This window comes from Delphinus delphis, chromosome X (genome assembly GCF_949987515.2).
Source record: "Delphinus delphis chromosome X, mDelDel1.2, whole genome shotgun sequence".
Lineage (NCBI taxonomy): Eukaryota > Metazoa > Chordata > Mammalia > Artiodactyla > Delphinidae > Delphinus > Delphinus delphis.
In genome coordinates, this window is record NC_082704.1 from 35,854,488 (window position 1) to 35,871,009 (window position 16,522).

The 16,522-nt window shown below is 40.6% G+C and overlaps 1 protein-coding gene across 5 annotated transcripts in view; it reads right to left on the minus strand.

Annotated features, from left to right (window-relative positions):
- MID2 (midline 2) overlaps positions 1 to 16,522 on the minus strand; it is a 105,645-nt gene that overhangs the window by 8,974 nt on the left and 80,149 nt on the right. For 4 of the 5 annotated variants that reach the window (XM_060003148.1, XM_060003151.1, XM_060003149.1 and 1 more), the window contains 4 exons: positions 14,258 to 14,365; positions 12,729 to 12,877; positions 3,584 to 3,711; positions 2,249 to 2,482 (listed from right to left, as the gene is read on the minus strand). In XM_060003148.1, the coding sequence (XP_059859131.1) occupies positions 2,249 to 2,482; positions 3,584 to 3,711; positions 12,729 to 12,877; positions 14,258 to 14,365 (619 nt within the window). The remainder of the gene's footprint in view (positions 1 to 2,248; positions 2,483 to 3,583; positions 3,712 to 12,728; positions 12,878 to 14,257; positions 14,366 to 16,522) is intronic. The other variant, XM_060003153.1, reaches the window with a different exon arrangement.

A 16,522-nucleotide genomic window follows, 5' to 3' on the forward strand; every position in this document is an offset into this window, starting at 1 on the left:
CTGTTGATGGACAACTTTTTGTATGTCAATTATACCTCAATAAAGTGGTTTTAAAAAAGAGAAAATATAGGAAAACCTCAAGGGAAAGTAGCTCTCACAACCAGGGTTCAGTCAACAGTGGCAGGCCAGACCAGCATGTAGGACTGGAATCTTCATGAATATTTTTTACTAGTAAAATAGTTTCAACTTATCTGCCCATTGCCATCCAAAATTTTGCTTCAGGGCTCTGCCTTTGTTCCTGTCCTATTCTACTTTTCTATCAATGGTCGAAGGAGGAAGACATAGAAGGCACGCTGGAAGGGAAAGTAAATATATTGAAAGGCAGAAACTACATACAAAGGAATTTTGGTAGGCTGGAATAAGGAGTCAGAACTAACCAGATAAAATGTCATAGGAATAAATTCAAGATGTTGTATTTCAGTTTAGAAATTCAATTGTATAGGAATAGGATTTGGAATGCCGGGGGATTTCAGCTGACTATATGCTCAGTCAACACAACAGTCAACATGGCTGCTGGAAAAAAGGTACAGGACAAGGGGGCATCAGCTAACACACAAGAGCAATAATACAGCTATCCTCAGTGGACTAGGAAGAATTGGTAGCTGGTTTAATTCAAGGAGCATTAACCTTGAAGTCTGACAGGCTTGGGTTCAGATAATGACTCCATCAGTTTGTAGCTCTGTGACCTTGGACAACTCATTTAACTTGAGCCTCAGTTTCTACGTCTATAAAATAGAATTACTATCATCTACTTCATAAGGCTAAGGGAGAAGTTATGAGGACCAAATGACATAACATATATGGGAGTGTTTGTAAATGGAAAAGCATAATACGTATCCAAATTGTTATTATTCACTAGGAGGAAGTCTTAGGCCTTTTATAAGGAAGCACTAACAATTATTTATAGCTGCACAACAATCGAATGGGCTGTTTTGCTAGAATTCAGCTGCCCATCACTGGAAATGTTTGAGCAGAGACAGGACAATCACCTACAGGGTTTCTGGCAGAAGGCAAGAAGATTTGACAAGATGACGTCTGAGGTCCCTTCCAATTCTAAGATGCTATGGTCCTATCACTATTAAGAATTATCCTCTAAGCTTTTCTTTACAAAGGACTATGTACCCTTGAAAACAGAGGTGACAGCCTTTTGATCTTTGTCACTTCTTAGACTTATTCTCAACTCCCAGGAGACCACTGCTCTCCCCATATCAGGAAAGAGAAGCACAGTTACTGGCTTTAAGACTTTCCCAAGCAGGAAAGACAACTGCAAACAAGTATGTTGGGGAGGCCTTAGCGTTTTGCGACTTCACAACCTGAAGAAACACCCAGGAAAGCAGCTACCAGGGCCAAGTGGCTTAGGATGGAGCTGCACGAGGCAAGTGTTTTTTAGAGTTTGAGCCCAAATGTCCTCTCACCTCCCCATCCCATCATGTGGCCCTAAATTGTCACAAGATGGGAAAAGGAAGCCTATTGGGACGGTTTCGTTGGAAAAACTCCTCTCATGCGGGTCTGTGAAGTCAGACACAGAAGCACAAACACAAAGTAAAAAGAAAATACTAATCTGCAGCTATGCAGATGCAACCTTAGGGTGCAAATCAGTTCCAATCTTGAGTCCACTTTTAATTCTGCTTTCATTTCCATTTTCCCCAGCACATTGAGGGGAACTTGCAGCTCTAGTTAAGATCCTACTGCCTTGTCTTGCTCCAATTCATCAGAAGGTGAAACCATAACATGTAGGCTAAATGACTGCTTTGCGAACGTCTTTCATTTGATGGCCCACTGATGGGCCATTTTATATTTGGTGTAATTCTTGGAGGAAAGGGAGAAGGGGTAGAGGGAAGAGTGACAGAGGCAGGAGGCTTGTCACTTCACTTATTCACTGATACAAATAGGTGTGGTAAAGGAAGTGGTAGTCTTTGAATGTAATGTATTTTACCATGATAATGAAGTGGAAGAAGAGTCAAGGAGAGAGATGTTCACACACATAGAATCAGCAATGATGGTGGCTTAGCTACTCAGGAATGAATTCTGAGCTGTGTTCTGATTTGGGAGAGTGGAGTGACATGGATTAACTGAGGAAAAGCTAAGGATTACATAAACAAATGGGAGTGGCCCCAGTGACTGCCCAGCAAGGAAATACACAACTTGCTTGTCACCCATCAGTAAGGTCTTTGCAATGCCCTGGGGGAGCTTGCACTGTCTACAAAACACTATACTAAACAACCTAACATGTCTTACAAACACTTGCCTCGTGGCGCCCCGGCCAATCTTGAGCAGCTTACTGCTTCCTTACATTTCCTTATCTCTGGCCACAGGCCCCAACTACACCATGACTTACTGATGAAGTTAGCCTGGCCAGTGAATATGGTGTACTGAAGCTCATAGGAGCTGATGCTGAACTCATCATCCGAGATCCAGTGGACTGTAATGGTGTCATGGGAAGCAGTACAGAGTTCTTCTCGGATAGATGGTGGGTTTGGGGCTGTAAGGAAAGGTGGAAAAGAAGGTAAGGAAAGCATACTCTCTGTTCTGGAATTTTACAATCGTTATTCTTGCTGCCCAACCCAACATCTCATGGAAAGGTGGTTTTCTAATAAGAAGCTTTAGATTGCATGTATCATACAACCTGAATCCAAGTGCTGAAAACTCAAGTTCCCCCAAACCACTTTTGCTTCAATGGTAAAGGTATTTTAGGCAAAGATCTAAGCCTAAGTTATTGAGATGATTGATTGCCCATCATCTACTCTGCCTGCACTAACACATATGTAGATATTAGAGCAAAGTGGTCACATGTTTCCTTATTACATGACCTTTGACCTATTTCTTTTTTTTCAAAGTAAGTTGTATTATATATTTTTGGCAGTATTAATAGGGGTTAATCGTGCAAATTAATATGAGTTCCCTCATCTGTAAAATGGGGATGATAATTACCTCACAGATTCGTTGTAAGGATCATGATATAAAATTAATATATAGTGTCTGGTATAAAGTAGATGTTCAATAAATGACAACTATTTTAACATAGTAACAAAGATAACTACAAACACAAAGTTATTGTGTGTGTATATTTTTCTCATGGAATGATCATTCAACAATCCTGAAGGTAGTCAGTATTTTTAACAGACTGGTTGTCTCCCTCATCTTCTAAAATTCTCTGCAACTCAGATATTTTTCTTCCTAATCTGCTAATCCCTAAATTTCCTTAAAATCATTTGGGTGGTACCTATATCCATGTGAGACATTCTCTAATATTCTTTAATTACCACCCAAGTTCTACCCCTTATAACAAGTGACATTATATTACTGACAGGCTCATAAGGAGAAAACCATCAGCAACTTCTTGTTTTTTACCTTTAAGTAAGGATGGTATGTATACCCATTCTGTCCCCGGAGACACTGACAACTCATTTCTCTTTTCTGTTACATGAACTAAAATATATTCTATGTAAAAAGATACATGTATCATTTTAAAGATTATAAAAGCATTTTCATGATCAATATTGCCCTTTACAGATTATTTTAAAGTCAAAGCACACCAAAAGAAAAGGACTAAAATGGAAAGGAAAGCACAGTATTTTCACACCTGTTAAATAATCTAGCCCCTCCAGCAGTTTCTTTTCTCTGGAAAAATCTAAAGCAAAGTTTTCAAAGGCATCATTAAAATTGATGTCTGGAATCAGAACTTGAGAAGATGCAGTTGCCATAGCGACCCTGGAAGAGAGAAAAGTACATCAATATACATCAAAATAGGTTTGCAACCTTTATCCAATGTTTGATTTCTGGTTAAACAAGGTGAAAATAAATGACTGCTAGAGCTTGATTCATTTAGTGAAAAATATCATATCTGTGCTTTTCCAATGGAAACCATTTAAATTTTAATCATCAGGAACCAATTAAGGGTTATACCATATTTATTCACATATGTTCACCCCTCAAACACACTCCCCCATCCTGTCTTAATTAGGAGAAGTAAATACAGGATTCTTTCCCCTCTGCATCATTTTCCATCTGGCAGGCAGCATCAAAACTAGACCTCTGAAGGCTTGGTAAGAGCAGTTTGAGAGAATTTTTTCTCCCCCTCTATTTTTTTAATGCTAATCAACAAGACAGCATGCTGGGGCTTGGTTAAAACCTTCCCTTAAATCCTGTACTTTGTTTGACCTTTGACAACATTTACATTTAATTTTATTATTCTCTAATTGTATAATGCTATGCTAGTTTTATCTCCCCAACTAATTCTAAGAGTCTCAAGAGGAGGATCCATATTTCGTACCTCTTATAATCTTCCATGGTCCCTAACACAGTGTTGGACACATAATGAATAAATAATTGTTGAATGAATAACTGAATGACTAACAACAACACAAAAATGCTAACCTTATTGAGCATTTAGTACATGTAAGACACCATGCATGCACTCTACATACAGTAAGTTACTCCTTACTATCGCCCTGCGTAGCAAAGTTTATTTCCATTTTGTAAATGAGACATAGAAAGGTTAAGGAACTTGCTCAAGGTCACACAAGGATCAGAAAAAAATATATAACTGAACCCATGTTCATTGGATTCTAAACTTTATACCCTTAACCATGTAGACAGTTCCTGTTTTTTAAAAAAATAAGGTATATTTTTACATACTTCAGCAATTCTAAACCATTGTTCCACATCAGATTTATCTCTGAGCTTTGATCAAACTATGCATGTTTAGGTCCTGTGCCAGACCTGAATCGGAGCCAATGAAGATCCTTGAGCATGCAAATAACAGGATGGAAAGAAACATTAACTTGGCAACAATATGCATGTTAGAGTGGAGAGAAGAGGCATTGAATGCAGGAAGAGCAGAGAGGAAACTTGTATGGTGAACTAGTTGTAAGGGGATGAGGAGTTAAACAAATACATATCCTTATGCATGGATACCCTGTTACACATCTACCTACAATAGCTTTTGGCTGTTTCTGGAAATTGCGATGTTTCAGGAATAAAATTCAGGTCAGGATAAACAAATGAAAGACTAATACAATGAGAGCCACTGAAGCTTTTGAGGCAAAGGAGTGATGTGCTCAAATTTATGTTTCAAGGACAACACTCCAGGGCTTCCCTGGTAGCGCAGTGGTTAAGAATCCGCCTGCCAACGCAGGGGACACAGGTTCGAGCCCTGGTCCAGGAAGATCCCACACGCCTCAGAGCAACTAAGCCCGTGCGCCACAACTACTGGGCCCGTGTGCCACGACTACGGAAGCCCACGCGCCTAGAGCCCATGCTCCACAACAAAAGAAGCCACCGCAATGAGAAGCCCGTGCACCACAACGAAGAGTAGCCCCCGCTCGCCGCAACTAGAGAAAGCCTGCGCACAGCAACGAAGACCCAAGGCAGCCAAAAATTAAAAAATATTTTTTAAAATAAATTTAAAAAATAAGAACAATACTCCAGCTGCAGTGGATGGACTGGAAGGGGTCAAAACTAGAGGCGGATCAGATTTTAAGGTGTCTGGGAATGAGCAGAAAGTAAAGTGGTGACAGGAGAAGTGCAGACAAATAAAACAGAAAGTTAATTCACAACCATGAAAATAGCCAACAAATATATTAAAAAGCCCAACTACAGGAAAAATCAAAGAAATGTAAATTAAAATGAGATAGCGTTTATGATTATAACGACATCATAGGAGCTTTTTATGTCTATATTAAATAATGCCTACATGTTTTTATTAGGACTGAAAATGATTCAAATTTTGGAGGCCAAATTTAGCATTACATATCAAAATAGCTCAAAATGTAAATATTCTCTGACATCACAGTTCTACTTCATAAAATGTTTTTGATCTGTGATTTTGGTTTTAATTCTTAAGGCTTATGATCACATAATGTACAAAATTTGTGCTGATGGTATATCTCCTCTATTCTAATCTTTCTAATGAGTTGGCAAAAGCACCATTACCAATCACACATATACAGTAGTTCTACAGTTGTATGTGTTTTTGGATAGCTGTTTAAAAGACAATCCTGAATTATAACTTGGTCTGACTTAGTGAAGAATTCCCCAGCAAAATTTGCTACTGTATCTTGTCATGCTGAATTTTAAAAACATCCGACCTTATAGATTATCTATAAAAATGTGAGAAGTGGGCTTCCCTGGTGGTGCAGTGGTTGAGAATCTGCCTGCCGATGCAGGGGACACGGGTTCGAGCCCTGGTCTGGGAAGATCCCACATGCCGCGGAGCAACTAGGCCCGTGAGCCACAACTACTGAGCCTGCGCATCTGGAGCCTGTGCTCTTCAACAAGAGGGGCCGCGACAGTGAGAGGCCCGCGCACCGTCATGAAGAGTGGCCCCCGCTCGCCGCAATTGGAGAAAGCCCTCGCACAGAAACGAAGACACAACACAGCCAAAAATAAATAAATAAATTTATTTTTAAAAAATGTGAGAAGTATTAAATACTCTTTATTTGGCATTATACCTAAACCAGACTAAAATGCCTTTCATTAAGTAAAAGGCAACATTTTAGATACAGAGAATTTTGATTAAATTGGCACAGTTAAGACCAAAAAGAGAAAGTGGACATTGCCAGCTTATTGTTAGTCCTGGCCTTAACAGGCTAATGAACACACCCTGAAGCACAGGTGAGCCTTACTCTGTTCAATGAGACAGTGAAGGGATCTTCTCAGTATTTAAATATATTAATACCACCAGTTATATAAACCTAAATATAAACACAGTCTCCTATAGGTTTTGAGATGGCATTCACCACCTCTGTGCAAAGTTGAACATTATTAATCAAGTCCAATCATATCTTTTTTAAAATAAATTTATTTATTTTTGCGTTGGGTCTTCGTTGCTGTACGAGGGCTTTCTCTCTAGTTGTGGTGAGCGGGGTCTACTCTTCATTTCACTGCGCAGGCTTCTCATTGTGGTGGCTTCCCTTGTTGCGGAGCACGGGCTCTAGGCATGTGGGCTTCAGTAGTTGTGGCTCACGGGCTCTACAGTGCAGGCTCAGTAGTTGTGGCGCATGGGCTTAGTTGCTCCGCGGCATGTGGGATCTTCCCGGACCAGGGATCGAACCCTTGTCCCCTGCATTGGCAGGTGGATTCTTAACCACTGTGCCACCAGGGAAGTCCCCCAATCATATCTATAGAAGGGGAAAATAGTGATGGTACTTGCTGAACTGGAATTACTATCAAAATTCATAAAGCTGGTCATACTCATTTATCCACAAGCCAATATTATTTAAGTCATGACTATCCAACAGAAATATCCTATCAGCCATTCATGATCTGAATTCTGGTGTATGAGATCAATTTAAATATGGTACACATAAAAAAGTCATGAGCTATTTCTGTTTTGTAGTAAATAAGGCAGTGGCCAAATATTACTCACTAGTAGCTTTTTTTTTTTTTTCGGTACTCAGGCCTCTCACCGTTGTGGCCTCTCCCGTTGCAGAGCACAGGCCCCGGACACGCAGGCTCAGCGGCCATGGCTCACGGGCCTAGCCGCTCCGCGACATGTGGGACCTTCCCAGACCGGGGCATGAACCCGTGTCCCCTGCATCGGCAGGCGGACTCTCAACCACTGCGCCACCAGGGAAGCCCTTGGGTTGACCTTTTAAAAAATATTCTTGCCCTTCTCAACATCAGCCATTTTAAAATATGTTTTTTCATCACACGCTACACAGAGGTTCCCACTTGCAAACAAGACGTCCCGTTCACTAAGTACTTCATAAATTTTTTACTAAAGAAGTAACTAAGACATACGCAAAGATAACAACTATAAGAGCACTCAACACACTGTATGTAACCTAGTTGTCTAACAATGGGGACTGAGCTAAGTAATGTGTCATACATCAAAAGATGAAACACTATAAGGTCACTGGAAATCAGGTTATAAAAAAATATCCAATGCCAGGGGAAAGTTCGTGATACGTTACGTTTCAAACATAGGGTAAAATGCAGTATATACGACATGACCTTATGTTTGTGAGGTATATATATATATACACACACACACACACACACACACACACACACACACACTCCCAAATGTTAACAGTGGCTGGAAGGTTAAGGATGAGATAAAGATGACATTGACATATACGTAAGTGTTTGTGTCTGTGTGTGTGTCTGTGTTTCTGTATTTAAGCAAAACACAACATTAGCTATCTCTCAAGGCTCTGATCTCTATTAGGGATAATATATAATAAGTGCCATTTGTAAGGGGGAAGGAATAACTCTCCCAGTTAAAATTTCATTTTAACTGAAGTCTTGGTTCTTAATACATTACAATGAATAATTGTGGGAAAGAATTTCAGACCCCATGAGAGATCAGGGAGAAAGATATTTAGGTTGCATAGATGATTCTCAAGCCATACCACATAGTTAGCCATCTATTCTTCCTACCACATAGGCTATACATGAGCCCATGAAAAGAAGATTTAGATATACAGAGTTGGGAATCATCGACAGCTAGATGGTAACCGAAGCCCTAGGTGATACAAGTCTGCAAGAGGGAGAATGTGTACTGTGAAAAGAGAATAGCTTAAGACAGAATCACAAAGAACAACAGCATAAAAGAATAGGTCAAGGAATAGTTGCTCACAAAGGCAAATGAAACCAGACAGGCAGGAAGAAAACCAGGAGCTTTCTCAAGTTAAGGGCAGAGAAATTTCAAGTAACAATGGTCAGTAGGGACAAATGCTACTGAGAGACCAAGTAAGATGAAACAGTAAGATAAAACAAAGGAATGTCGATTACAATTTAGCACCAAGGTATTCATTTGGTGATCTTGGAAAGAATACTTTCAATAGTGTGGTAGTGGCACAAGACATTTCAGAGAGTTGAAGAGTGAGTGGACATGATTACATACAGTGGTTTAAATATATGTTTTATCTCTGCTCTCATGAAATCCCACTGAAATGACAAAGAAAAAAAAATCATAAACCCACAAAGACAAAGAGAATGGAAAAAGAGATGCAAGTAAGATATTGTCAACAAATGTCTGGAAATTAGAAAGGGATGGATGAGTGGTAACCAACAACAGAGCAGAGAAAGCTGAATTGGGAAGCCAAAAACATGAAGCTGATTTATTGCCACAGACAGTTGAAAGTTTGCATGAGGAACAGCAAGACCACCAGATCCACTCAACCACAGACCACCCCTCTCTCATCTTGACGCCATACTAAAAGCAGTCTTAAAACCCTTTCCCTGCTTGGCTCCTAGAATAATGGCAGCCAGACTTGTACCCTTCATCCCCCTCCAGAAGCAGGAGATTGGTGGATTCCTTCCACGGGTAACTGACCCAAGAGAAAACACCTACAGATGGGTCCACTCAATAAAAATCTGGCATTCCGGACTTCCCTGGTGGTGCAGTCGTTGAGAATCCTCCAGCCAATGCAGGGGACACGGGTTCCATCTCTGGTCCAGGAAGATCCCACATGCCGCAGAGCAACTAAGCCCGTGGCCACAACTACTGAGCCTGCGCTCTAGAGCCCGTGAGCCACAACTACTGAGCCTGCGTGCCACAGTTACTGAAGCCCACGCGCCTAGAGCCCGTGCTCTGCAACAAGAGAAGCCACCGCAATGAGAAACACGGGCACCGCAACAAAGAGTAGCCCCCGCTCACCTCAACTAGAGAAAGCCCGCGCGCAGCAACGAAGACCCAACGCAGTCAAAAATAAAAATAAATAAATTTTTTAAAAATCTAGCATTCCGCCTTATAATCCTATAGCAAAGTTCACCAAGCAACAAACTGTTCCCACCCCCTCAGATCTTCCAGTCACCTTTTAGTCTTAAATTCAAACAGGCAGTGAAAAGCTCCCCAAACATTTAGGGAAAGACAGAAACTAACAGAGAAAAGGAACGTGGAGGAAACCAACACAATGCAGTTTAGAAGAAAACTTTTTTAGTGATCCTTAATATCATCAGGAAGATAAATAGTTTGTATTCATAAAGCAAGGACGGAGTGCTAAAAAAGAAGCAAAGATCAAGAAAGAGCTCTTATAAATAAAAATATAAATACTTAAATTAAAATTTTAATAGAAGGATTGGATGAAAAATTAAGGAAACATCTTAGATCAAGAAGATAAAGTCATGGAAAGTGGGAGATAAAAGATTTTTTAAAATTAGAGGGAAAATCAAGGGTGTCCAAAATCTGGCTAATTAGAGTCCCAGAAAGAGAGAAGAGAGAAGGGCAGGAAGTCTTTAGCAAATAAAAGACAGTTTCCCAGAACTAAAAGTCAGTAGTCTTTAGATTGGAAAGATTGACTTAGTGCCCAACAAAAATGAATAATAAAAGACCCACACCAAGGCATATCTTGGTGAAATTTCAGAAAAAAGTAGATTAAAGATAAGACCTTCAAAGCTTCAGATTTTAAAATATAGGTCACATTCAAAAGATCAGGAATCAAAATAGCAGTGGAAGTTAGGAGACAATAGAGCCATGCCTTCAAAATTATAAGGAAAATTTATTTCCAACCTATCAAATTAGAAAATAAATTTAAAATATTATTTAAACAAAAAATTCTCAAAATTTTATTTACCTTGTACTCTTTCTTAGGAAGCTGTGGGAAAATTTGTTCCAGCAAAAATTAAGGGAATAAAATGGTACATGAAGGGGGAATCAGGTGGAGCCCGATGGAGTCCCTAATTAAGAACACAGAGCTGTGAATCCAAGGAGACTAAGTTGGTTGGAGTTCACAGGGCAGAGTACTAGAGAGGAGAAAGCTGCACAGAGAGAATTCTGGGACCTTCAGAGGGTTTGCCTCTAGTATTCAATAAAATACTGATTAACACATGCATATAAGGAAACTGCCCAATGCTAGAGAAAGAGTCACCCAAAAAGATTAGAGGGAACAAACCCTAATGCTCACACAGGGCCAGGAATAGTGTATGTTCCCACCAGCCAGACCAGAAAATCTCATGATTCATGGGGGACCTGGTAGCGTACTCAGAAGGGTCTTGCCTCAGTAGTGGGGAAAAATTTCCCCTGGACTAAACACTGCTTTGATCACATCTAACAAATCTTAAAAGCAAGACCTGAAAGGAACAAGCTATTTTCAAGTAACTTAACCGTGTCCCAGAACAAAGTTTAGGAATATTTATAGGAATACAAAAATATATAGTGCCCAATAAGATAAAATTCACATTGTCTGACATCCAATAAGAATATAACCAGACATGCAAAGAAGCAAGAAAATAAAGCCCATAATAAGGAGAAAAAAGCAACGAGTTGAAACTGACCCAGATATTAGAATTAGACATTAAAGCAATTATTATAACTGTATTCCATATGTTCAAAAAGCTAGAGAACCCTGCTACCTTCCTGCTCATGCTCAGCAAATGACTTTGCCTCCTATTTTACAAAGAGAGGGGTAGGTATGAAACGATAAATTCCTCAATTTCTCATACCGAACTGCTGGGCATACTGACATCCACATCCATTACTTCCGTCTTCCTTCTGGTTAAATGGAAGAGATGTCCCTTCATTTGTGCTTTGGCCACATACCTTCTTTTCTCCATAGCTTCAGTTTTGCCCCATCTCTAGCTGACCTGTATCCACTTTTTTTAAATTAATTTAATTAATTTATTTTTGTCTGTGCTGGGTCTCCGTTGCTGCGCAGGCCTTCTCTAGTTGTGGTGTGCAGGGACTACTCTTCGTTGCAGTGCGCAGGCTTCTCATTGCAGTGGCTTCTCTTGTTGTGGAGCACTGGCTCTAGGCGTGAGGTCTTCAGTAGCTGTGGCGCACAAGCTCAGTAGTTGTGGCGCGTGGGCTTAGTTGCTCCGCAGCATGTGGGATCTTCCCGGGACTAGGGATCGAACCCTTGTCCCCTGCATTGGCAGGCAGATTCTTAATCACTGCACCATCAGGGAAGTCTGACCTACATCCACTTTTAAACTCACTCACATCTCTCCTATCTAAAAAAATAATACCCACAACTTTCCTCTACCGCATAGTCATTCTAGCTACTGCCACATCTCTCTCCTTCTCTTCATAGCAAACTTCTTGAAAGAATTTTCATTTCTTCGCCTCTAATTTACTCTTCTTAAACATTTGAAAGTTATTTATATTAACATAATACTTGTACCTAATTAAATAGTCAAATGTTGCTAATAGTTATACTGCAAGAAGTAACAATCTCCTCTCATCCCCAATTTCTGCTCTCCAATAATAATAGTATTGAGCATTTACTTTGTGTTGGGCATTATTCTGAGCCTTTATAAGTACTAACTCATTTAACCCTCACAAAAACTTTATGAGATAGACACTATTATCATTCCCATTTTGCAAATGAGAGAATGAGAATGAAGCTCAGAGAGGTTATATGACTTCCCTAAGAGCGACCAACTAGTTTAGGGTCAGAGGCAGGATTCAAATCTAGGGAGTCTAGTGCTATAGTCTAGACTAGAAGGGCATCCACCTATCTATGTGGCCAGAAGTTTCTCTGCTCCTACACCAACACCAACATAGAAAGCTCCAGCCCTGAGTGGGCAGCAGAGAGCCATGGCATCACTAGGGCACATGGTTGGCTGTGCATTAGAAGAACCAGTAGGCTACAGAGATAGAGAGACGGGTGCCAGAAATCCACAGGGCAATGTACCACACTGAGGCTTAGTAACTAGCCAGCTGGTAAAATCTTCAGGTGGTAGCGGCTACGTATTGATACACGCCTGAACAGAATTAAGTGACTTTAAGCTGGCCCCTTTTCATAAGAGGAAGCACTGCTGCAAGAACATAAGGAACTCACCTCTCAGCAATATTTTTTGCAGACTGGAGAAACCGCGCCTGGTCATTTTCTTTCAGGATATGCTCAGCTTGGTTGATGAGGACCGTTGAGCGTTCGAGACACTGGCGGCAATTAGCAACCTGCTGTGCCAACTTTCTCAGTTTCATAACCTTAAAGAATTAGCAAAAGAAAAATAAGATAACACATCCAGTGGTTAATTAAAAATGATAAAACAACATGAAGGAGATCTGCTGCAGTGATTCTAAAAATAAGACCTATTAACATCCCATGGTCCCTGTACTAAGCACTCACCTTGTCACCCTACCCACCATGTGTGTTTTGTCAACCCCTCCTACCACCTACGGCCCGCTTACTTACCCTGCAACACAGTCATATACTCCAAGTTACCTACCTCCTCTTTTTATTGATCACATTAATTATTTTTATTATAAAAGCAATGTGTGGTCATTACAGAAAATTTAGAGAATAAAAAGAAACCCTACCACCCGGAGATCACCATTGTTGACACTTTATTATCACATACATGTTTAATAAAAAGCACCTCCTTTTTCTTTATGAGTATCTACATTTCTATGTATATATTTCTCTAAGCATCTTTAAGCATACCTATGTGTTCACAGATCTGTGTTCTCGGACACTTCAGTTCCTGTGTTAGTTGGAACCACCCAGCACGGCACAAAGTAATGGCTATCACTCCAGGCTCTCATAACTTCTCACACTGTACACACAGCATGAGCTCACAATCACTATACTGACCAGCAGACCAGCAAGCGTAAAACCATAGAGCTGCATAGAGGCTCACACCTGAGCTTCTTGACCACGATTCTTCAGTTCCCATGCTAAAAGCCTGGAAGTCTTCTCTCTCTCTCCTTCATCTTTTATATCTAATCAGTCGATGATTCCCATCATTTCCTTGCTAGCAATGCCTGCTACGCTCTTCCCTTCCATTTGTGCTACCACTTCCCTGGTTAGGCCTTCATCAACTCATGCCAAGAATCATTCCATAAGCCTCATAACATGCTTGCCTGACTTCAGTATCATCCCATTCTGATCTACACTGCACATTTCTGCCGTATCTATCAGTCTTCTCCCTTCCTAAGAAACTAGGATGATTTCCTAATGCCTTTCAGATTAAGCCCAAAGTCCTTACAATGGCAGTCATGATCCTTCTGTAATTCTGGTCCACATTTCTACCATTACTTTGTTTTCTTTTTGTATTGACTTATACCATACACACAGTAAAGCACCCAAATCTGAAGTGTACAACTCCATGATTTTTTGCATATACACACACCCATGTAACTACCAACCAGGTCATGATATAGAACGTTTCCAACACCCCAGAACTGCCATCATTTTGACTGAATTCATAGCACTAGGCCAAAATATTGCTGCTTCTTTGCCCATCTCCCTAAAACCTCATTTCTTCTTGCTTTCATGATCCAAGTTCAAACTGGAACCATCGGTTTGAAGCTTGGACATTTGTAAAGTCAACTCGGCCTTGGCCTCACTGAACTGCTGTGCTTTACCTTTGTCTCTTTGATTTTGACAGCAATCATTTGCTTCCTCTGCTGGATGATCTCTACCAATTCGTCACATTCTTCCATAAGTTTTGCCTCATGCATAGCAGTATTCACCTGCCAAGAAAGTCCAGAGTGTTACACAGTGATTTCTGCCTTTGTCCGCTGCGGGCTCTCAAAGGTTCGGACTGATAGCTAAACATGTATAACTTCTTCCATACCTCCCTCATAAGATCCACTCCTAGAAGAAGGGTAGAGATGATGATATTAATGATGCAAGGGCATTGAAGCACCACAGATAGGAAGCTCTCCGGCCTCTGGTAGATCATGATGGTTAATGGAGGCTGGGCAGAAGGACAGATGAGATGGGGGCATATTATTCCCACTGTGAAATTCCCTTTACTCCAGCACCCTGTCCTCCTACTGTTCTTTTGGAAAGAGGGTAAGGAGATTTAAGTACATCAGGGAAAGAGGCTCCCTCTCCACAGGCACAAGAATATTAAGATAACATTACAACAACATATTTGTATCATCCTAACAAAAGTGTTTTCAGTTTTCCTTGTTCCTTTCTAAAATATAGAAAATGTTTCCATTTTAAAATATATGAATGCATAGCTATATCTTCACATTAAATATATGATTGTGTAGATATATTTTCACATAGTAGTCATCATGTCTTAGTAGATATTTCTCACTTTGGCTGTCCAGTATCTGAATACCTTGCCTACTTGGGGATGCTGGCTATATCAAAATATCTTTACTGCCAAGTCAGGGTAGGGGGTGAAAAAAAAGCCACCATTCTTCATTGTCTTCCCATGTACTGACTTGTCCTTCTGCCCATCTCTATTACTGTTGACATTAGATGATGTGAAGTCCCCAGCTGGGCTAAAATGAGGGCAGAGGAACTTTGGGCTGCCTAAGTGTAAAAGGAAAGGAAGGGGGAAAGGAACTTACATCTTTTAAGCATTTAATGTGTCAATTACTTTATATTGATAGATAAATTATTTCATATAATTATTAGAACCACTTTATAATATAGGAGCTATTCTTATTTCCATTTCACAGATGTGAAAACTGAGGCTAAGAGAATTTCAGCAACTTGCTCAAGATTGCACAGCTGGGACGTGGTGAGACCAGTATTCAAACCAAGACGTGTCAAGGGAAACCCCTTGGCTGGCGAGGTGGGCGGACAAGGTTCAGTTCCATTTCAGCAGCAGTCACACAGGGAAGCACAATCATTCCAAGAGTCTATTCAAGGATCACTCGAGTAGAGCTCTAAAAAGCCGAGGAATAGACAATGGGTTACTTGAGAGCACCAAAACTCAAGTGGCCAGATGTGCTTCATTAGCAAGGTAGGGCTGCATTTCCAATTGCTAGCCCTCTTCAAAGGGCTCCTTTACATACGCCCAAGCCCAGCAAAATACCTGTCGCTGGACCCTGCTGCCTCCTCTCTCACCCTCTAAGGTCCCTGCTGGCCAATTTTCTGTTTCTTACCTAACTGAAATAAAATATGCTTGCCGAATTTCAACCTTGTTGTTTTATTTCCACTTTCCAAGGGGCAAATGCCACAATGAGAGCTTCCATTTGTCCTGAATGAACAGTCCCACTCAGGCCATTCTAGTTTGTCTTCTCAGACTCCTCACTCTCTCCCTAAATTGGATCTACCTTTCCAAAGCAGATAATATCACCCTCTCAAAGAACTCCCACTCATGTGAGAATAAGAGATTCATCTAGTGCTCCCTGGATCTGTGCTTAGACTATTTGGAGACTTAGTTCCCATTTATAGTTTCCTCTTGAGGCTGCTGATGGTATAGTACACAGTGGTATGGTGCCTTGTTTCTTATAATTCAGCCCTTGGACTAACCTTGACATAACACTCACTACATGCCAGGCATTGCCCTAATCAGTTTATATACTAGCTCTCTCAATCATCAAAACAACCGTATGAAGGACGTACCATTAGCCCCATTTTACAGATGAGGAAACCTGAGCACAGAGAGACTAAGTGACTTGCTCAAGGCCACACGCCTAGTAAGTGGCAGAGATGGGATGTGAACCCACGGAGTCTGACTTTAAGAGTCCACACCTTTAACCATCACACTAAACTGCCTCTCCAGTGTAGTGTAACAGAATCCTGTCTTCAGTTCCTGACTATCATTACTTCTTCTGCACCATCCATCTTTATTTTGTCATCCCATTCTGTTTAGTCTTCTCAGACTACCTGTTGTTCCCCTAGAAGGCCATGCACAACCATGTCTTGTGCCTTTGCTCAAG